Raw genomic sequence first — 24,609 nt, forward strand, 5'->3', positions numbered from 1 at the left:
TACTAGTCACTCGTTTAGATTTTTTGGGACATAAATGTATTTAAAATACAATGATACTGATAAATTGCTGCATCCTGGTACCTTTGCTGTTGGTCACATGGTCGGCTTGCAGCTAGTCCACTGAAATGAGCTTCAACACATGAAGTCATTAGGTACCAGGGAGCAGCAGCAACTTTTCATCTACATCACAGTTTTCGTTACATTTGCATATTTCAAATTTAAGTGCAAAATAACAAGCAAATAATTGTATTAATCAATTATTAGATCATCAGAACTAAGAAAATTGATTTTAAAACCTTGGTTGGCACTTATAACCCAATATAGTATTTACTTTACTTTCTCATTGTACAGATGGCAGTACAGATTCTCATGGCTTTTCACTCTACAATAAGTGTTGCTCTGAAATATAGACCAGTCTCCTGCAGGGAATCCAAAGATATTAAACTATGAGAAAAACTATACTTAGCAGTGGATAATGGTATATAATTAACTTAATTCTATGATTTGTATGGAAATATAAATTGAAAACAATCACAAACAGATGTGACTAAATTAATTTGATTTAGAGTTCATTACGAAATGGTTTTGAAAAAGCTGATCTCAAATGAAAGGTGATGGTAAAATGAAAAACACAGAGGGGAATGCATTATTTTTTATTTATCCAAGTCAAGTAAATTGCTTACCAGGATTCAGAATTTGATTCACACTAGTATTAGCAATTTGGTATAGTCAGACTGTGTAATAGGATGCAAAACACCATGTTTATCAGACACCATGTTATCAGAGCTTCTGATGTCATTTTATAAGGCCTGGTGCATCTTTAACTTCCCAATGAGGGAACTGTAGTAAGAACAGATTGTACTTTGCATTAATTATAATAAATTGTAATCAAATACTTGCTGACAAGATACATACCCCATGTCTTTAAAATTGTATCAAAAGGTGCCCCATACAAGTTTTAAACATTGTAAATAAATTGCATATAAAAAAATTAGCAAAGCTAAATATGCTACAGTATTTAAAACCACACACTGCTGCAAATACTGTAAGCATAACTACTTGGATGTTGGGGAATGTAAACAAACTGGACTACCATCATGGCTTTCTGATATTGAAGACCAAGTGTGCAAGAAGGACTGCCATGCACAAATGTAAATTGGTCACATAACTGAAAAACCCAGAATCCAAGTTGGCCTCCAAATTGCTAAAAAAGTGTGGCTTAAACTGAAGTAAATACGGTAATTATGAAAGAATGCATTTAAGAAACTAATGAATAATATTCCAGTGTAAAACTGCACACATGTGTGGGCACTGTAGCTTTAAATTACAGCAGCACTCACATTAGTGCCATAAAACAATACAGAATAGTAAAAAGACTTTTGTACTACAGACATTATATTACAGCTGAAATTTGAAAGTGATTAACACTAAATGGGTGTTTTGTAAATCATGCAAGATTAAATACTTGAAAAACAACTGCACGTAACACAGTATCAGAAAAAAAGTGATTCTTGTACCTTGTCTTCCTTCATCATTGGTATACAAGCCACCATCACTACTGTTGCTGATGCTGCTAGTTTCACTGTAATAACAAAAAAATGGAAAAGATCAAAAGAACAATTGATCTCTGAATCATAAAATTATAAAGAAAGAAGTCTGTACTCAGAAGTAAAGACCAAGAAAAATCAGACAAATAAGATTTAAAAAAAAAAAGATTTGAGAATTGGGCTGCAACTATCCTGCTTTCATTAACTACTGAGCATATTATTTTTGGCACATGAAACTGCGGGAATCTAATGGGACCCTGACAGTAAGCCAGATGTGACTGTAGCAAGGCGCTGACACAAATGATACATTTTATTATCTGCCTCAATCAAATGCTTGCTGCTCCTTTCTTATGCTGTGTAATTCGGCCTGATCCTAGGAACGCTGCTGCTCTATAAAACAAGTAACATCTCAATCAAAAGACGACTAAGCCTTTCTTCAAGGCATGAAACAGAGCTTGAAGCTGTTATTACTTTGTTACCAAATTTGCTAATAAAGAAAGGCAGGCATTTTTTGAGTTACCTAGAAGGTAAATTAATATAATACACACACACACTTTTTTCCTTCTTTTGGCCATAACTGCAGTCTTTTTGTTACGCTGTGTGTACCTACGTACAGCAGATCTGTTCATTTGTACAATATAAAAAGATTGCTGGCAAAGTACTAGAAACCAGGAGGGTTTTTGATTAATATAAAACTTGGAATAAGTTGAACAATGGTGAAAACAGAGCAGGTGATACATCTCCTGCTGTGACAATGAAGCCGCTAGCTCCAAATGCCCTTCTTCATGGGGCATGGGAGCAGCAGGTTTATCAGCCCTTTCATTAAAATTGTATATCTAATGGATTACTGCTGTCTCTAAGCAATAAGGCAGAGATAATGATAAAATACCCCAGATTAAATACTTTTACAATATTCAATTTATTACGCTTCCCTTGATGTAGCTAATATAAGATATGATTTGCTGCACTGTGCAGGTTAACGCTTTAACCTTTTAAACAGTGCTATCTAGTGCTCAAAGACAATATACCAAGTTTAACTTATAAGCTAAAACATGAAAAGTGTAACATTAAAAACTTTGTTGTTTTTACTAAAAAGGAACTTATTCCAGATATAAATTTTTATAATTTTACATAGATAGATAGATAGATAGATAGATAGATAGATAGATAGATAGATAGATAGCATAATCCCCACACACACACAAACTAGAAAGTATAGAACATTTGGAAGTCAAGTGAATTATATTTTCCAATGGGATTCGTTTCTCAAAATAATAAAAAGTTCAGTGAGTAATCCATACAATATATGATAACACTTCAATGTTTTCAATTAAGTATTCCCAGGGTTTAGAGTAATCAATTTCTAGAATAGTTAACACTTGAAAAGCAGGTGCTAAAACAGCAGCATATCTACATTTTGCATAAATTGTTTTTTTCACAAACCACCCACACTCCCTACACGCTCTAGAACAATTATTTTGCTGGTCCCTAAACTTTATCTTAAGCCTGCCTGCCCACAGTGTTGCGTTCTAAATCAAAACAGAATTAGGTCACATGCTGAAGTGTAAACATGAACAGGCTCCTCAGGCCCCGCAGGTGATATCTCATCTGTGTGGGGGGGAAAAATGATGACTATCTGTGTTGTCAAAATACTACTACTGAGGCAATTACCATTGTGGTCTGGTTGCTGCCTGGATTCGATGGATGGGACCAGCTGCCAACGGGTCAGTGTTTCCCCCATATTTCTAATGGCAAGCTCAGGTGTTCCAGCACTGTAAATTGGTCCGCCTGTGTCAGTGGCTATCTGTATTTCAAGCCACCGGCAGCCACCTCATGTCTTTGCATAACACACATGCTGAACATTTGACTAGGCCATGTTGTATACAAAAATGGTACACAAACGCTGCTGATAAAAGCTTAGACCTAATAATTTGATGCAAGCTGCTCAAAACAAAGACTACTATTACTATTGTATACTAAAAATGCAGTTCAGATAATTTTCCATAATAAAAATAATTCACTGTCATTTGAAAATCACTATCATGTGGAGTTTGTTAAACAAAACGACAACAAAAAAACTTTCTTGAACTGCACAAATTTTATAAAACTAAATCAGTACTAATCAGTAAACCAAACAACAACAACATGTTACGGTGTATGTTGAAGTACAAAGAATGAGGGCAGGATTTAAAAAAAAAAAACAGTGTTATTGTATCAAACTTGTGGTATACTAACAAGCGCTTTAGTAACAAGTGATTTTCAAACAAAATGTGTTAAATAAATCAATCCGTTAATGCTTTGAAATTGAGTCGATGAGGTCGTTAATGAACGCATTTCTCATTAAAAAGCTTAATTGTCGCAGGTCACCTACATCACTCTGTCTCAACGACTAGATAAGGGAAACTTGTTACTCAAAATGCATGTTAACGAGATGAAGAAAAATGAATGGAAGCATAATTTGCTGTTATGGAAACTACTAGTGAACAGGGAGACGGCTCTCCCACCAGCGAGCAGCAGCCAAATGGAAATAAAAATTAAAGGGAATATTGTGTATAAATTGTATACTTCATTTAAAACTGTGCATTTTGTCACGCAGAATGTACATTTATTTAGAACACTTCACATATACAATGCTGATTTATGTTTATCTGGCATGTGGGTAAAAATCGGACGGCATGGATTAAAAAAAAAACCAAAAAAACACATATTAACACCACATTAAACCCCAATAGTCATTTACCCTCATTCGGGGGGATATTTTGCCACAGCTTACTATATACAACTCTTTTAATGTGCATTTTGCAATCTTTTTTTGGTTAAAAATAAATTCAGTAAGCCATGTACATGTACATTGGTTGGAATTTATTTTCTTATTTTTAAATCTACTTTTATCTGTATTTTAGTATGTACGATTGTAGGCTATAAATAAATATGTTTTAAGTGCCATTTGTATGTAACACTTCCTTATATATTTATTAAGCTTTTAAAATTACGATAGAACTCCCCAACCCAATACACAGTTTGTTTATAATTAATTGTTCGGTGAATTCCTCTAATCATACATTTTCTCCGGTCACTCTTTGCTCACCTCCGCGATAAACTGGATAAGACACAGGTGTTAAAAACCAAGGACGCATTGCAAATCTGCAATCACCGAAGGAAACTTTATTGTAATATTCAATACGCCATTTTCTATATCAAGATTTCAGTTGTATAATTCAAATAAAATTTACAGTAGAGGTCAGCTGTCATATAATGTACGCATGCAGAATTAAAATAGGCTACAGTTGCACTGATAATTTCTTGGTAGTAACATTACACTGGGTGCAAATAACGGTATATCATTTTAGCAATACAACTAACGTTTCGTAAGGTTACAAATGGTTAAAACAAGTGAATAAATCTCCTTCATAACCACAAGTATTGAAAAGGCTAAAATATTTTAATAACTACAAATATTGAATTATTTAGGTTGTCTAAGAAATTAACTCTGGTCCTGTACACACGCTCTCTCTCTCTTTCTCTGTATCGTTAGCCGCGGTCTGTTAAATTTCTGTTTCAAGGCGAGTTATATACTGTTTAGTTTCGTTAATTAAAACGAGGACGGCAACGAAGGGTACATTTTGACCTTTGAAGGTTCGGAACACATTACCGAAGGAAGGTTCAAACCTTCGATGGTACTAATTTGCATAATTCACTGGTGACGTCACCATAGCTACTTGTTTATTTTATTGAAAATCCTATTATTTTACAGGTAAGCCATATAAATGGAATAAAACATTCATATGTAGTTTAAAAATACATTATGTAAAACAGTAATCATGTTTATAATTTTTATTATAATAATAATAATAATAATAATAATAATAATATGAACTTACGATTGTAAAGTGACCCGAGATTGGATGTGCCTCCATGATACATCAACAGTCACTTGCAGTTTGCATTCAACATTTTTTTGGGTCGGCATTTAACAAAAAAATCCCTAACGGCAGAGGGGTTTCGAGACATTTCTTTCAATACAGCTTATGCTATCGCTTTGCTATCGAGATGGTGAATGAAGAAATTTGCCTCTGGTTAACACGAGAAGGAGGGGGGAGGGACGGACGGTGCTCAGTTTTTTCAAAATTAAAATGATTAGTGTTAGTGTATATTTTGTATGTTTCAAACATATTCTACCACAGCACTTCTCTTACACTGTCTTGTACACTAGGTATTGAGTGCATATTTTGCTGAAGAACTACAACCCCCCAGTGCTTTGGATACTATACCCTGCTCCATACACGGCAGTGGCACTTATAGAGTTGCTACGTATAAAGATTTGGTTGGATAATTGTTGGATAATAATAGTTTCCTATATAAAATGTATTATGTTTGACAGCATGATTTGCATTATTTTCCCAGACTTTATCCAGGCCTGGCGTTATGGGCGGGCTTTAGGGGGCATGGCCCATCCGGTTTAGATTCAGTGCCCCCCGTGTCAGATTCTAAATTGATATAAAGAAAATCTATGAGAAATCATTCAAATTAAAGCACAATAATAATAATAATTGAATGTCTCGTTGCTTCTGGTGTTTGGAAACCCCTTCATAGGATCGCCTTGTCGGATTGTTTACAAGAGCGTATGCTTTTTATATTCATTATTTAATAGTCAGTTGAAAGTAAGCATTACATGTACATTAGTTACTTTGCAGTAATTTGGTGTGTGTGTGAATCTGTTTATTGCAATCTCTGTAGAGGGCCTGCTCACTGTATTATTGTATTCGTTTCAAGTAATGTTGTTCAGACACCACGTCGCTGCTAATGCGGTAATAATTTAAAATAGGGGTAGGCATTATTATTATTATTGTTATCGAACAATATCGATATCATCAAAATATCGAGATTGTTCTATATCGATAATAATTTTCTAAATATCTATCGTGAGATTTAAAAAAAAAAAATGCACACGCTGGCAGAGACAAACTTGGTATAATCAAGTTTATTTTGTATTAAGATACAACAAACCCTATGCATACCTTGTTAGTCTGGTAGGCAAACACCGCACATTCAAGTATTATTTAACCGTTTTATTCCATTGATTGGCGTTTTTCTTTTTCTAAGAAACCGATTAGCAAATGTATTTCAAACATTAATAGCTATAAAATCAAGAAAAACAACAAATCCACAACCTGTGCCCTCGTATGCTCTAGCCCCGTTTCTTCACCTGTTTCCTCTCCCCTTCCAATCTATTTACCGGAAGATATATCCTGTTTTCAAAAGGTGCACGCAACAACTAATTAGAAAGAGATACGCACCTAAAGACAAACAACACAAAAAACCATAATAAAACAGGAAAATCAGCTTAAATAATGTGATATATATATATATATATATATCTATATATATATATATTCCCTTCCATTTAGAATGTGCTTTGCCTGGCCAGGCTTACGGCTGTTCAAATTAAAACAGCAGGTGGAACATTTGAACGTTATGTGGTACTCGCCATGAGGTGCCAAACGTTTTTGAGATATGCGCATGCGTCAGTGGTTCATTGCATTTGTCCATGCGATTACTTACCCTATTATTAAAGTATTTTTAAAATGGGAACTTTCGGTATTTAAAACATCAAAACACATCTCTAAATAATGCAATAATTTCATACACGTGCTTAATACTTTAGAGGTGTCGTGAGTCACGATTAAGATTCATTTACTTCTGGATTAACTAAAAAATAAACAACTCCAAAGTCTTGCAGTGAAGTGTAGAAATATGTTGCTTTTGAGGTGGCTGATGATGGGAATAGTAAAACAATAACAATGCCTTGTTTTTCTCTTTGGATATTGTGAAGCAAAGCACCACAAAGTTAAAGTAAGTTAAGTTATTGCTTTTCATATGTAAATATCTGTTAATGTCTATATATGTTTCATATTGCAATTGTGTTATATTATATTTTTCTGTGTTTTTGGAAGACTTCGGAATCTGGAAAGAGCTGTGCTAATTCGTGCTGTGTGGATAGTTCTTAATATTGTGCTGTCATGTGATTTATGTATTTATTTGTTTACTGTCATCACAGTGAAGTAATAGTTGAGAATACGAGCTAATTGATTTGTCTTTTCCAAAATGAGCCCCCCCCCTAAATAAGTGGATGCCCCCTCACAGCGTTCATGCTGCTGTCGGGCCTGACTTATCAGCCCTGGGGGCTCACAGTCTGGGTTTTTGATCCAACCAATATCTCATCATTAGTTTTAAAATAGTCACTGCGTAACAAATAAAAACAGTCATGTTCTGGGTCCTAAATGGACTGTGGGAATTATTATGCGCTTGTAGTAGTAGTGTTGTTTTTATTTTTCCTCACCTGTGCCATTTATCAAACCTAGCCCCACTGTTTACTTTTCTATTTTTAAATATTCATATAAATATTTATAAAGCACATAAATATAAAAAAGATTATTATTTTTTTTTCCTTACCCTGTGCACTCACACTCACAGTATTCACTGTGCATTATCAGTAACTAAACTCTGCAAGTGTTGCATTTGTTTTCAGCCATAACTATGGTAAAATATAGTAGCCTACTGTATACTTGCAATCACTATATACTGCCAGCACCATTCTACTAAAGTATAAGCAAATTCCCTGCTCCGATTGGTTTATCTGTCATGTCACTGATCTTGCAACTAATGGATGATTTAAAAAAATAATAATAATAATTGGAATGTCATGAATCTTAAGGCATGAACCAATCACGATTGGACCCAATTTTTGGTAGTTTTTTCACCCCTGTATCGACACACACACACAAAGGCTATTCTAAATAATTTTATGTAAGCAAGGTTTGTGAGGGCCAACAAACCTTGTGAAGGTTTGTGAGGGCCAACAAATCTCCAAACAACCAAACTGTAAGCATGCAGAAAAAAGAAATTAAAATGTATCAAGAGGGTAGGGTGTAATGCTATAATTACATTTTTAAAATATTGCTCTCCACAGCAATGTTTTAATATGACAAATGTTTTAATATGACAAAACCACCTAAGCTAAAAGAGAGAGAAAGAAAGAAAGAAAGCACTTCAATCTTATCCACCTGTCACTCATATTCTCATCCGAGTCCTTGTGTTCCTCGTACTCCATTTTGTCTTTATTTGTTTGACTCAATTCCTCAGTTTCCACAACCACCCCCTCGTCTAGGACCTCTGCCCCCTGCTTTGTTGAAGTCAGCTTTCTCTTTTTGACTTTGCTCTTGGTGATCTCCTGCTGTGGCTTGCTTTCAGAGTCCATTATTTGGTCTCTGCTGCTGCCCTGTTGCTGGGTCAGTGTAAGTGCACCAGTGACCTCTGCTGGCGGATCAATTGCCATGCGTTTCACCTTCCTCCTCCTGCGAAGAGTTCTGCTGTTTTCGGAAGCCAAGTCCTCGTGCCACAGGGGTCTCTTGCCTCTGACAGCGGTCAGGGCTGAGGAAGGCCGCCTCTTGGCAACCAGAAGTTGCTCATCCGAGTCGCTGTTGTCTTTGTAATTGCTGTTGTGGTTGTCTCTGTAGTCCTTGTTTTGCTCTTCCAGACTGGACTCGGAGCCCTCGCTCAGGTAGTGGCAGGGCTCCCAGGGATTGTGAGCATTGTCAGACCGCCTCTTTCTTCCCCTCCGCTTCCTGGCCTGCCGTTTGAGGAGGCACCCCACCGTGGCAGAATGGTCTTCAATATCCACATAGCCTCCACGGGCCTGTTCTGAGCTTTCTTCCAGGGCCGAGACTAGATCATGAACCAGCTCCTCCATAGTTTTACTGAACTGCCTGATTAAATGAAAAAGAAAATGTAAGTCTACTGCATTTAACCTAGTATGTAGCTTAGTGATGTGAATAAAAGGAGTGGGAGCCAAGGGATCCTAGCTCTACAGCAAGTTATTTACTCGCTTTTCTTTTTTTTCAAGATTTACAGTTCACTTTTGCAAGTTTCGGTATTTGTTGAAACTGTAATATTTTCTCAATATTGCCCTACTGTAGGAACTAGACTGAGAACCTTTTGACAGAAAGTTTTACATTGATGAAGACACAGCCAAAATGTGTGTCTGCTAGTCTGGTAACACCTAAACTAGCTTCATATGCAATGCCACATGGAAAACATCTGTGTAGTAACAGTGAGTTATTATTTTATTATTTTAGTAATGTTAGAATGGTAACTGTAGTAGTTATACTGTCAATTCTAAACCATCTATCTACTTTTGCATTTTGTCCTGTTAGTGCAGTTGAAGCTGATAATTTACACTATACAATACAGTAAACATGACATGTTTAACTGTTCTCTATTAATTGTTATTCAGATTAACCATTAAAAGCCACCAATATTCGATATACAGCAATTGATCTGAACAGTGACAGATCTAAATACTATTCAAATAGAACCCTTCTTTATGCTTTACAGTATGGAACATAACTATGCACCTATCAAGTAACCAGCTGCTAAAAAGACACTCAGCAACCCAGGACAAAATTAGGTAGAAATAAGAAGAGCAACAATCAACACAAGGTTTTCAGAAAAGATTTCTAGGGGAGCAGTCCAAAGATCAATCTGATTGATGCTTGATGTAGGCCTACATGTTGGTTGTCGCTGTATCTCTTGGGCTATTTGTTGTATTTACTTGAACCGTGGAAGGTATTACAATCCCCAATTGGGAATTTGTTGACCTTAACTTTGACCTCGTATCCTGTATGACTGTCTGGAAACCAGCAGCAGGTCATACTCTAATGGCTTAACTGTAGAAGACGTAATAATAGCAATAGAGAAGAACAGACAGATGGACAGTCCGTTCAGATAGATATTCCTCTATTCAAACAAAATGCAGCCTCAAAAAAGTGCATACTGGAGCACTGGAGAACTTCTAAAATCTGCCCTAAACAAAGTGCTGTCACCAGCTCTTGTTTCAGTTACATAGTACACTACAGTACTAAACTTTATTGCATTAAATATAAAAAAAATTGCACTCTGAAAACCAACAGCAGCAAACTAAACATTATTTACTGCAGGCTGGGGCATTTAAAATGCCTACATTGGTTACAATGACACCCCATATTTACGCCAATTTACCACAGATTCCCTTTGTTACTTTGTAGTTCAGTAAAACTAAGTAGGTACTGTAGCTTAACATTACATTTTCCCTTTAACTTTTTAATATAGCCTGTGTTAAAGTGCTTTGGTTGGAGTTCAGACTGTTCAGTTGTACTGTAGTTGCCAGCCTTACAGACTGGTAAATTTATGTTAGTAAGCACACTGAGAGCAACTACTGTGGATCATGTTTCTTTTTGATGGAAACCAACTGTAGGTCTGTTACATGTGAGTGATATTAACCATAGTGTGATAATAACCAGTGATATGATCAGCTTGTTCCCATTGACTCACTTTATATTCTAGCCAGGACATTTCAATGTGGTTACAATATGCGGCCAGAGGAGTGGGGACGTGGGCACAGGGGACATTAACAGCAGTAGTATTAAATGTGCTTGACTGTTGTCTTTGACTGAGATCAGGATAGTGATTCATATAAAAAACGCTATTATATTGAGATGATGTAATTACATTGAAAGGAATACTCACAGTTCTCAGAATTGAATTGACGTAAAGTAAAAGGTACAAAACAAACAAAGAAAAACAAAGATCAATATACAGGCCTGTAAACAGATAAATAAAGATATTAACTGATACTGCTTAAAGCAGCATGACTGATGTTGCTGTCATCTATGCAGAGCATATCTCCATCTATAACCTTGTCTTAAACATTATATTACGCACCTCTGGTACATGCAGATGTATGTCAAAGCTTTACCATAAACCCAGAAAACAAACATTCTGTACGTTTACGCTGACAACTGCTTTTCATCAAAGGACTCAGATTGACATCAGTATTCAAAAGAGTATTTTGAAATAACTGACAGATGCTATTAATGGAAGAATAAGTACTGTTCTTTATACTGTATGTGTGCATCTGGCTGGCACAAAGAATTAAACAAATACATACATATACATTTATTGACAGAATTGTCAAGATTTCTAGTTAAATTTGTACAGTACATAACAGAACCTCTTAAAACACTACCTTTTGTGAGCAGCACACATCTAAGTTAAAGATGCATATAAAATCACCACAAAAAAGAATAATTCGAACCAACAAAAACACTTCATTCACTGACATATAACTGGAACAATATCATCAACATTGGGAATTATCTGAGATTACCAACAGTCTGGTGTCTTCAAAAAGAAGTCTAATCTCTGATACTAATTCCCAGTAGTGTACTAATTAATACATGGAGAGTTTAATGGAACCAAGGCTTCAAAATGTCAAATTTCTTACCTACCTTATATCTTTGTTAAAAATACTGGCCCTTCTCTTATTGTGGTGAGATTATTTAGTACAGATAGTGCTGAATACTGGTACCTTAGCTGTAGGTGACATTTTCTGATTGTAGCTAGACCACAGGGGTGAGTATGAACTAAAACACAAGTTATTAGGTAGTAGGAAGCAGCAGCAAAATTTCACAGCACTGGCTTACATCTGCATATTTCAATTTAAAGTATAAAAAATACAGGAAACTAAAGTTCAACAAAAGTGTTGTGTTACTTTGAGATTAATAGGAAACACAAACAAATAGGCCCTACTGTACAGTAAATCATGTGTGGTGTGCTCCAGATCACTTTACATTATCAGCGTCCTTTATAATATTTGCAGTGAATGTTCTTTCCAGTTTGTTGAATTATAACTTTCAAGCATCTGACATTACGAACAGAACCATTTTTTTTTTTTTTTGGAGATTACAAATACAGTAAGCATTCAATATGAATGTAAAAAATATAATGGAGCCCTGGAGATCAGTAATTTTTCAAAAACAACAAACGCATTAGCATTTAACGTGATGGATCTAAAAGTTCAGTTATCTACATATACAGGTATCTGCCTTTTGAATGCAAAAGCTGTTTAAAAATTGTATCCTAATATACAAGCTACAGAAGTTATTTCCAAACGTTATTACACTTCTCAGTTGGACTGAGGAATTGTAATTATCCAGATTATAAGCGTAAACAAATGTATCATGCCTAGAGAACTTAGACAAACAGTGCTATATTTTGCATCTGTACACATTTTTAATGTTTTGGTACAACCCCTGTACAGTATATTAACTGTATTAAATACAGATGTTTGATGACCAGTTTTGTGGGCCGATGATCTGAAAGAATAGCCCTATGTAAAAAATAAAACAATGTACACCATGAAACTCATGTACTTGATAGCAGACAGTTCCGGCATTTTAGATTTGACTTTGAAAAAAAATAATTCAAAGCACATCAGAAAAATGTTGTTTACTACCTTAATGAGCACTACAACATATCATAGCCTTTTATTATTATTATTAAATAAACTACCTGTCTAAATTGGTCCTGAAAGGAGTCAGTGTTGTGTGAATCAAGGTGTAAGTATATTTAAAAAAAAAAAAAAAAAGTTAAAAATGGAGTGCTGAAAGGCCAGGTACGCCAGACAGCACAGCACTTTCCTTACAGTGTTTTCGGCCTTCCCTCCACTAATGCTTACAGCTTTTGTTGTAGATTGAACCTTAAATCACCTTAATGAATACTGCAATTAAAGCGGAAAAATGTGAGTTTTCGGTCATTACTGTAGAGATCAAATAAGTTATTGAGGATACCAGATGACATACAGTGGGTTCTAAGAATACTTGATAATTTGTATAATGCTTTTTGGGTATCTGTTCATTATACATATAAATAACAATCGGCGCAAACATTTTATTTCTGATATTGCAACACATTGTGAGAATATCGCATCTGCTTTACTCACTCTACTGTATATAGTGATTATGTCTTAAGCAACCGTATCTTTAAGAAAAAAACTGCTTTTTTTACCATGATTTGCTATATATTTCTTTTAGTTTAACTAGATTTTCTAATAATACAGTGGCTACTGTCCTGACAATACAACAGTAAATTATCACCATTTGTCAATGTCTTTTCAGAGGGTAAAGAAAACAACTGTATAACAAAAACGGACGTGTTGAGTCAATGTCACCCTCTTACGATGTCGAGTATTAGTTACTCAAACATGAACAGCAAATATGCAGCTGAAACTTGATCCTGAAGTATGGATGTCAGATTTAGAAACGTATAGGGCTGTGCCACTGTTCTGTGTTATGTTTGCATGTTGTGAGTAATGAACAGGTCTGTATATGTTTGCTATACGTTTCATATTAAGAAAAAATGAAGCGTTTCTGAAGGTTTACATAGACACCATCGCAGGTAATAATATAATCTTTCTTTTAGCTACCTCAATTTCCGATTCTCTAAATTTACAACTTACCAGCTGTCTCCCGCTTTACCGACGCTATTTGCTGTACCGGACATTAAAGCTCAAATCAAATATTTATTTACAAATCAAAACAAACGTGAAGCACTCATGGGAGCCACCATGATGGTTAAAAAATGGTCACTGTGAACGAGCTAAGCAACCGGAAGTAGGAACACACCTTAAAAATGAAAATATATTTTGAAATGCTACTTATGCACCATACGTTTTAAATAGGCAGACATTTCTGTTATAGGATTAATATTTATAATTTGATTGTACTTTATTTCTATGTGGTTTATTTTACAGGTGTAATTGTATTGTTGCCTCGCCTCCCCCCTACTTATTTTTGTAGTTTGGTTACGTCTCCATAGTAATGCATGTAAACTATCAGAAACATGGCCACCATGGTGTTGCTACATAGGCAGATAGGTGGGAACAGGTCATTTATCTCAATATATCCCAAATTGTATTTACATTTTTAAGATCTGAGGCTAAGAAATACAAATGAGGAGAATAGTTCACAGAAAACCAGTCAGTGTTCTACATGAGCTACTGTTTTATTGTTTGCATTTTTAACTTATTTCATTGCTACTGTAGTAACTGTGTATGCATTCACAATTACATCGTTTAATCTATTTAGTGTATTAGTCAGGAAATGTGTTATTTATTTATGTTTTATTACAATTAGTTTATTAATAACTTTGTATTTTGTAAACATTTTATAAACGTGTATATTATAAAAGTATCTTGATAGGGTAACACAGTTACAGAGACTTTAAAATTAGTCTAGTGGCCAAGTCAGTAATAACAGGGTCAGTTGTAAATTATGCCAGGACTCACATGCTTGATCCCTTGTTTAATAGATTAATCAGAGCAAAGGATCAATTGATTAATACATTAACAAATTATGACCTATATGATATAAAATTGTAGTAATAAGTAATAGTCTACAAAGTCGATGCATAAAGTCCCATCGCTGTTTCATGTAAAACATATTTTGAAACATTACTTTTCATGTAATTAGTGACTGATCAATAAAGCAGTTGGTTTCACAGTATACAGTACATGAGATCTTGTAGATGTGTTGTGGTGTATCATTAATCTTGAGCAAGCTGAATGGGGCACAGCGAATTAATGGTACATTCCATAGTTTTTGTGACTGCGGAGGGCACATCTGTATGTCAGCACATTATAGTTTGACATTATATATATGGAATTGTTATCCAATTGTGATGAAAAGGACATTCTTTAGCACAAACTGAGTGTCAAAATCTGGCGTTAGAACAGTATATGGAGACCAATTTTCCAAATATTTAGAGCTGCTTGACGGTCCAATGAAACTTGCTTCAGAACTTCTTTAGCATAAATTATAATCTGGAAGTATATGGAGGGACCCTGTCTATTTGTATGTCGCATTTACAAAGAGATCTTGTCAGAAATACCATGGAATGCAAGTACTGTACTTCTGGAAAGCTGTATGTTTTATTGATCTGTATAAAATTGTAATTGTATAGGCTACAGTATGCAATACACATAAAATAAACAAATATGTCTAATAATATATATATATACACACACACATACATATAATATATATATAGATATATATATATATTATAATTCTACTGCTACTGACCAAATATTGTATTTTTTAATCTACCATTTTCACAAACAAAAATTACTGCCGATTCCCTTCTGTACGTCACAGGACAAAATGTATAGAACTAAGAACTAAGAAGAGTGTATTGTGCAAGGGTTAGATAAAAATTAGAAATCCCTCGTATAACACTGTAGATAAGGCCGCCAGCCAGGGTACATGACCGTTTCACTAAAAGTTGGGGTAGAAAGTCTGTTCGGCAGGATGGTCCTCAGAGTCATCATTTTCAAGACATTTTATTGTGAAACATGAATAGTTTCTAGCTGTCTATTACCATAACATCTCTATCAAAGTCTTTTAGGTCAGCTGTCTTTCCCATTGCGGCTGAAAAAAAACTTGCAGAAGGGAAAAAGATTTTGTTTGTTACAGAATACATGTAAGGGAAAGCTATAAGCATAACAAATTAGTGAGTCATCTGTGGGACTTCCCATTTGCACATAAGAATGCTGCTCTTAAAGGTGTTTCTCATTTATTTTTTCATACCAAATTTTTTACTAATTTTTTTCTTCTGAGTCAAAAATGATGTAATATTCTTGAAACTTTTATAGACTTTAATAACAGTTTACAAAGGTTTTAATTATCTCAAACTTTTTGTTGTTGCATAAAACAGACTTAAAAAACAACTTTTTGTCATAACAATTAACAAGGCACATACCTGTACATTTAAATGAAGTACATGCATTTCATTATTTCAGGGTTGCTGAGGAAAACGGAAGAAAAGAACACAAAGCAGCTCTTTTGATTCAGAGCTGGTTTAGAGGATGCAGATTCTGGGCATATCTCAAGTAATGCTTTGTTTTATGGAAGCACCAAAAACAAACATCTTTATATTTTTTACATTTCAGTGTCTGTATATGTGTTGGATAAATGGGAAGGACAGGACAGGAAGTCCCAGTTTTTTAAAGCCATTCACTTCTTTCTGCCTCAGTCTAATCACCTCCAGTTGTGTACAGTGTAGTCACAGCCATATGTGAACAAGATGCTATGGAATCTCAGTTAGAATGCAGTCCTTACTTATTTCACCCGCAGGGTGATTCTTCTTCTGATACACTATACAAAGTGTACCAATTGCAAATTCTTGCTTCTTTCTGGTTACCTTTTGTTGTATTTTTTCTAACAATTATTACATTATTCAGTAGTGAAGTAATCCAGTAAACCACCCATAGGCCATATCTCTAAATGCACCATTTTGTAAGTGCAATATACTGTAATTTATGCAAATCCTAAACAACATACTGTATAGTAAGCAACATGTGTAGTTAAAAAAAAACAAAAAACAAAGGCCTAGGAGTTGACTCAGAAATGTCTTCATCGCGACAATGTGGGGAAGCTATAAAAAAAAGCCCAACAAGATGCTCGGATATATTGTGAAAAGTGTTGAATTTAAATCAAGGGAAGTAATGTTAAAACTTTACAATGCATTAGTAAGACCTCATCTAGAATATTGTGTTCAGTTCTGGTCACCTCGTTACAAAAAGGATATTGCTGCTCTAGAAAGAGGGCAAAGAAGAGCAACCAGAATTTAAAAGGCATGTTGTATGCAGACAGGCTAAAAGAATTGAATCTGTTCAGTCTTGAACAAAGAAGACTACACGGTGATCTGATTCAAGCATTCAAAATTCTAAAAGATATTGACAATGTCGACCCAGGGGACTTTTTCGACCTGAAAAAAGAAACAAGGACCAGGGGTCACAAATGGAGATTAGATAAAGGGGCATTCAGAACAGAAAATAGGAGGCACTTTTTTACACAGAGAATTGTAAGGGTCTGGAACCAACTCCCCAGTAATGTTGTTGAAGCTGACACCCTGGGATCCTTCAAGAAACTGCTTGATGAGATTCTGGGATCAATAAGCTACTAACAACCAAACGAGCAAGATGGGCCAAATGGCCTCCTCTCATTTGTAAACGTTTTTATGTTTTTATGTTCTTACGTGGTGGTTATGAAAGAAAAAAAATAACAAACCACAACACATTTGTATAGCATGTCACACATACAACTGCCAAAGTCAGACCATTTAAATAACAGTATACACATAATATAAAAGTAGCAATTTTAAAGTTACATTAAAACCCACCAAGATGAGAAAGCCATTTTATAAAAGTGCGTTTTTAGTCTTGACTAAACTAGAACATCCACACTTTATATCGGTACGCTCAGAAGAGAGAATCCAGTGAGAAGCTAGGCATCCTGACAGCAGATATCGAGCACCTGGCCCAGCAAGCTTTTGAGGATGTGCCCCCGGAACTCACCGAACAGTTGGCCTTGGACTTGTTCATCCGCGGCCTCTCTCCGAACAAACTGCGCCACCACGTCCGGTTGGCCCATCCAGGATCCATAACCCAAACCCTGGAGAAGGCCGAGGAGATGGAGGCCGTCATGATGGAGGCCAGGGCCCGTCACCACAGTTGAACCAAGGCAGTCAGGGCTGGAGACCTTACCGGATCAGACGAGAGTGGCAGGAAGCAAGAGGAAGAGCTAACCTGCGTCTCCCAGGCCGCAGACTCACCTCCGCCTCGCAAACCACTGGCCTGCCGCCAGTGCTGCCACCCCTTCTCCACTGGCACTACGCCCCCCCATCCAAGAGCGACCCTATGTCTATTATTATTATTATTATTATTATTATTATTATTATTATTATTATTATTATTATTATTTATTTCCTTACCCAGGGCAATTTATAGTTGTATACAAAAAATACATATCAAGAATTACAGTAGAATTAAGAGCAAGATACAAAATACAATGACTTCAGTCCTAATAACAGCAAATACAAAACACAGTACGATTTGATATCGGGGCAGTCCAAGAGCAGATCACAGTGTTGATAGTTACATTAGGGTTAGATACAAGTGCAGGTGAAATAGAAAATACTACAGATTGGGTTAAGTGCAGGACTAAATACAGTAAAATAAGGAGCAGATAAGAGTCTTGAACTGGATGCAAGTGGCGATCGGGAGCCAGTGGAGTGAGCGGAGCGGTGGAGTAGTGTGGGAGAAGCGAGGCAGAGAGAACACCAGGCGAGCAGCGGAGTTCTGGATGAGCTGGAGCAGACAGGTGGTGGACGCAGAGAGGCCAGCCAGGAGGGAGTTCCAGTAGTCTAGGCAGGAGAGTACCTTGCGTGGAGTAGTTGGGGACGAGGAGTTGCATGGAGTAGTTGGTGAGGGTCGGATTCTTCGTATGTTGGTCAGGAAGAATCGGCAGGTGCGTGCTAGAGTGGAGATGTGCTGGGAGTAGGAGATGCAAGGGTCCAGGGTTACTCCAAGGTTCTTGGCTGAGGAGGAGGGAGAGAACATGGTAGATTCCAGAGGAATGGAGATCAGATGAGGGGGAAGATGAGGAGGGGAAGAACAGGAGGTCAGATTTAGAGAGGTTGAGTTTGAGGTGATGCAGGAGGAGATAGCAGAGAGACAGGTAGAGATACGGGAGGGATGTTGGGGTCAGAGGGGTGGGAAGGAGGTGTGCCCCAGAGCGCCTGTGTGGTCTACCTAGATGACCTCATGGTGCACTTTCTAACTAGCCATGAGTAACCTTCGGACTTCTCCAGGGTACAGCAAGCACAGCTCAATCTTAATCCGGGCAAGTGTCACCTGCTGCGGTGAGAGACCACCTTCCTGGGGGATGTCGTTGGGTCAGATGGAGTCGCCACCAACCCAGACAAGGTGAAGACAGTGCGGGAGTGGCCGGTGTCCACCTCGGTGGTGCAGGTGTGCAGCTTCCTCGGACTGGCGTCTTAGTACCGCCGGTTGGTGTGGGATTTTGCACTAGTAGCCTGACCTCTGCATTGTCTCACAGAGAAAGGGTGCCAGTTCCAATATGACCCCGACTGCCAGGATGCTTTTGACCAGCTCCAGGAGGCGCTGACCCGGTCGGTCCTCACTTTCGCTGACCCGAAGAAAGAGTTAATCTTGGACACCAACGCCAGCAATGTGAATATCGGGCCAGTGCTCGCGCAGGAAATGCCAGAAGATGAATGGGTGGTGGCCTACTTCAGCAAGACGCTGAGGAAGGCAAAATGCAACTACTGCAGAGAACGAGTGCCAGGACTGTTCCCGCCTGGAACAAAAGGAACGACTACAGGAGTCCGAGGTGAGTGCCACCAGCGACCTCAGCAGCAACCCGACAGCATCCCTCGCCCCTTCAGCCCTCTGCCAACGGCAACACGATGACCCGGAGGTGGGCCCCGTCCTCTGGTTAAAGTTGGCAGAACAGCGGCCCTGCACGGATGACCTCGTCCGGCTCTCGCTCTAAGTCAAAGCACTCTACGGCCAATGGGACGCACTGGAGACTAAGGAAGGAGTCCTCTACTGCTACTGGCGAGACCCAGCCAAGGATCACCACCGTTGGCAGCTGGTGGTCCCACGGAGCCTCCGCCCTGAAGTGCTGCAGGCCGTACATGGGGGCCCGGGCATCGGGCACTTTGGCGTTTTCAAAACACTGGCTCTGGGAGAGTTTCTACTGGGGCTGCTGCCGGGCTGATGTGGAGGCCCACTGCCACCGGTGCGACCCCAAGACTGCATCCACTCCACTCCAGGTGGGGGTCGACATTCTGGGTCCTTTTCCCCAGACCGACCAGGGGTAACCGCTTTGTCCTCATGCCTATAGACTACTTCACAAAGAGGCCTGAGGCGTAAGTGGTCCCCAACCAGAGCGCTACCACCTGTGCCGATGCCCTGCTGGAGGGCAGGTGGTAGCACCTCAGCCAGCCCTACTCCTGACTCGCCGGTCCCGGAGCTCAGCCACCTCGAAACCGTCACCAACTTAACCAACAGCTCTGACCTTGCCACCAGGAGATCCCGTCCACTGTCAACACCCCGGAGCCGACGCCATAGAAGACCGCCAACATGCCTCAGCCTGCAGATGGATCACTACTCCTGGCCGGGACGGATGGGAAGCGAGAGGGGGCAGTATAGCGAGCCGGCGGATCACTCGCGCTACCGCCACCTGTCAGACTGTCTCCCCACAACAAGGCAACAGGAGAACCTGCTGTGACAGAGCCGCCAGGACCCGGGCCATACAGACAAGGCTAATTTGCATGAGAGGCAGAGTGGTGCATGCTGGGGGACACTGTTGTGATTGTTTGGCACTGTTCTGCCGAACCGGGACACTTTATTTTACGTACAAAGTTGTTTTAATGCCTGTTTTTGACTTGCCCTGTCCCCCTGTACCTGTCCCGTGTGTCTGCGGTTAAGTTGTCATTGCCACCCTAAGTAGCAGCAGAGTGTATGAGAGTCACCCCCAGTTCGTGTGTCCCCCTATGTGTCTCTCTGGCTTTTCTGTCCTTTTAAGCATGGTTTGGAATTGCAATTAAAGAGCTTCTAAATTGAGATCTGGTTCATGTCTCTTCATCCTGAACCAATGCTGAGCAAGAATGGTACAATAATAATGTATATAATAGATTTATAATAAATTAGGGCAGCAGTGTGGAGTGGTGGTTAGGGCTCTGGACACTTGACCAGAGGGTCGCGGGTTCAATCCCCGGTCGGGGACCCTGTTGTTGTACCCTTGGGCAAGGTACTTTACCTAGATTGCTCCAGTAAAAACCCAACTGTATAAATGGGTAATTGTATGTAAAAATAATGTGATATCTTGTAACAATTGTAAGTCGCCCTGGATAAGTGCGTCTGCTAAGAAATAAATAATAATAATAATAATAAATGTATATGCAGTCATAAATGTGTAGCAAATAATACATTTGCTGTGTACAGCACTTTCTTATGGAATGTTGTTTTTATTTTATTTGTGTAATATTATGTCTGTGTTTTTTTGTTTTTGTTTTTTTCCCCTGTGCTTTTTTTTAATTACATTTCATTGGTGGCCAAATGAGGCAGGCTGCTCTTCTGTGTTTTAACACAACCTAAAAACTTTGTGGAAACCCAGCTGAAGAAAGCTGTACGACATGAGCAGTCGCACAAAGCCAATTTGGAACTCAGACACAAACATTTAAATATACCCTCCCTTATTTTAATATGAATTAGGTTATTTGCATTTAGAATGACAATTTATTTAGTTAAAAAAAACAATACATGGAAACACACACAACCCAAAAGTACTACCAAAATAGACTAAGGAAAAGGTGAGTCTTATTTTTCTTTTTCCATGGAAATTTCCCCATAGACCCTGTATATTTAGTGTTAAGTATTTAGTTGACAGATATGAGTATTTTTCACCCAGTACACAACATAACAGGATGGCTAACTTTTAAAATCTATTTTATTACCTCTTAGCATTCACTATATTCTGTTTCTTTTCTTATATTTTACACTTCAAATAAAAGCTGCAACTATTTCCAGTTTCAAGTGATCTACCACAAAGGAAGTGATTAGATAGAAGAGTTCATAAATACTAAACAAAGTATTGCAATGATTTGACAAACATTGAGTAACACTAAACCACTGTTTTTTATAGGTATAAATGAAACAGTTTAATTTATTTTACAACTTTGTTCTTTAAAACATATGTTTTCTTTGAAGTATAAAAACAAATGATCAACATAATATAGGGCATATTGCAAAGAAGAGATGTTACTTTAATTTACACTCATTAAACATTTAAAAAAGGGTCTTGTTGTAACACACTAGGTATAGTCCCAGCTAATTTTCTACAATCACTAAAATAGCTTCCACAACAGTATGTTAATTTAGATTATTTTAGTCAATTGATTCATGTGTAAAGTGGCTAATTACTGTAGGTATAATTTGAGCCTCTTAAGTGCTCATATTACAGGCAATAGAATTGATTTTCTGTCTACAAATGTTTTTTTTGTTTTTTCTGTAAAAGAACATTCACCATATATCCCCAGTTTCATCCATTGACAGCAACAAATCACATTACCATGTACTGTAATTCATAATTAAACCAAAGAAGGGAGCTACTGTAGATTGGGATATTTTAATAAAAATGTACAATATTGCTGTAATAAGACATAAGGGGAATGTTTGGTTTCACATTATTCCCATTTTAAATAAGAATAGGTAGAGGGGGGAAAAAAAGGAAAACCTTTAACACATCAATCATAAATTAGACAAATGTTCCGGCAGGTGCCGTTAAAACACTGATGGTCCTGTGGCTCATGTTCATCAAGGCATAGAGTGACAATGCTGTAGACCTGTGACCTTTCTTCTGAAGGTCAGGCATGACATGGGTGATGTCATTTCAGCTTCACGGTTTATGTACGGTCCTTTTATTAACTTTCATTCTTTTAATCCTCATTTAAAGTCTAGGCCTTTGAAGCTAATTATTTGAAGGCAGTTGTTTACCTTATATGAAGACAATATCTCAATGTGTAATGTATATCATGCAGAAACCTAAAAAGTCTCATGACTTCCATATGGTTAATGTCTCTGTTTGATAAATAATGATAAGGGATGGGTCGTCGTAGCCTGACGAGAATGCTATTTTAGAAAACCCTATTTGTATCAAATAATAATTAGGGCTTCTGTTTTTCGGGTTTTAATAATTGTATTTTTTGGTGCTTATTTTTTTAGCTATATTCAAGTTTTTTGTAAATCATTTTTTTCGGGGCTTTCGTTTTTGATATAATGTATGAAATAAGTGTTTTCGTTTACTTTCCAAAATGCTTGAGCATTTTTTTTGTTTTTTGTTTTTTTTTAGTGTGTGTCAAAATATGTATAGTAACTCGACAGTACTTGCACACTTAAGTTGTACCTTTTTTCCTTTGCTGTCTTCCACAACTAAATCTCTATGGTCACGGGCACATTCTTCTGGGGTTTTTGTGTGTACGCATTTTTGTACATTTCGCCACAATTCTGTTTTAAATCCTCTGTGTCTTAACTGTAATACAGCTTGAAATCCCGCCAACAAGCCTCCACCCTGATTGTAATCTTGTTTTAAATTTCGCAAGCGGAGTCTCCAATAGAAATGTAGGAATGTGCTGTCACTCAGTAGCGGGTTTAAAGTGCACTGCACTTGCACCACGAGCACTAATTCACACACTAAACTGACCTGTGTATGTGTTTTGTGTTTTGTGTATAATAAACTGAACTATTATTTTGGGACAAACCCGGGGATTACAAATTAAGTAATACACGCCGCTGTATTACTTAGCATCATTTATTCTTTACTGTTTGTTTTGCCGTCAGTCACTGGACATACAAATCATTAAACAACTTTGCACCTGGATTATAATTGTTCATTGATCACCTGCACCTGCACACTGTTAACCACTTTTCCACAGTATGTACAAACTTTATGTAACATAAAAAAATTAAAATAAATCCCACCTTTTTCTCATGCTATTTTGGGTAATTTGGGTTTCCATGTCGTTTTATTTTAGGGAGAGAAATTATCCTTCTAAATGCAAACTAATTTAATATTAAAATACGGGAGTTTATATTTAAATGTTTCTGTCTGCATTCCAACTTCTGGTGTCGTGCAGCTTTTTAAATTGTGTTTCCAGTGTGTGTGGGGTGTGGGGTGTGGGGTGTGGGGGGGGGGGGGGGGGGGGGATTCGTGGGGATGTGGCTGGAGGCGTCAATTGAGTAAATTATTGAATGATTAATTAAGGCTCCAGCCACAGGTGTATAAATAGGGTGATCACGGGTGTTAGTGGAGGTAATGTAATGGTGAAGGAATGGCGGTGTGGTCTGTTGTTTTGTGTATTGTTGTAAATTATGTAAATAAATGTGAGTAAGTGCTTGAACTACAGTGTTTCTGGTCTCTGAATCTCCTTGCCTACACATCCACCAAAAAATATCATAAAAAAAGCAAGGGAAGCAAAACAAAAACCAAGACAGTGTTACACAAATACAAAAATAAATAAATAAATAAATACAAATACCAACATTCCATAAGAAAGCGCTGTGTACTATCCATGTATTATTTGCTAAACATTTTTTGACTGCATAGAGAGATAGATAGATTTATTATAAACCTGTTATAAAGGTACATATATAATACAGAAATGTAGCTTCAGCAATTCTGAACTGTATAGTCTACAAATGGAGCTAAAATACCAGGAACTTAGGTCCTTTGTGTTCATCACCTGCAACATTAAGGCACATTTTGACAGGATGTAAGGTGGCTGTTAGCCAAGGATGGTTTACTTGGCGCCATGACCAGGT

The 24,609-nt window shown here is 37.5% G+C and overlaps 1 protein-coding gene across 3 annotated transcripts in view; it reads right to left on the reverse strand.

Annotated features, from left to right (window-relative positions):
* Positions 1-14,049, reverse strand: part of gpatch2 (G patch domain containing 2) — a 105,871-nt gene extending 91,822 nt beyond the window's left edge. The window contains exons 1-3 of one of the 3 annotated variants that reach the window (XM_059024307.1): positions 13,882-14,049; positions 8,612-9,313; positions 1,518-1,582 (exon numbers count right to left, since the gene is read on the reverse strand). In XM_059024307.1, coding sequence (XP_058880290.1) covers positions 1,518-1,582; positions 8,612-9,313; positions 13,882-13,925 — 811 coding nt within the window. In that variant the 5' untranslated portion in view covers positions 13,926-14,049. Of the gene's footprint in view, positions 1-1,517; positions 1,583-8,611; positions 9,314-11,111; positions 13,354-13,881 lie in introns of those variants that run through there. The other 2 variants (XM_059024305.1, XM_059024306.1) reach the window with 2 other exon arrangements.
* Between the last annotated feature and the right edge of the window lie 10,560 nt (positions 14,050-24,609).

Source organism: Acipenser ruthenus, chromosome 5 (assembly GCF_902713425.1).
Source record: "Acipenser ruthenus chromosome 5, fAciRut3.2 maternal haplotype, whole genome shotgun sequence".
In the NCBI taxonomy this organism is placed as follows: Eukaryota; Metazoa; Chordata; class Actinopteri; order Acipenseriformes; family Acipenseridae; genus Acipenser; species Acipenser ruthenus.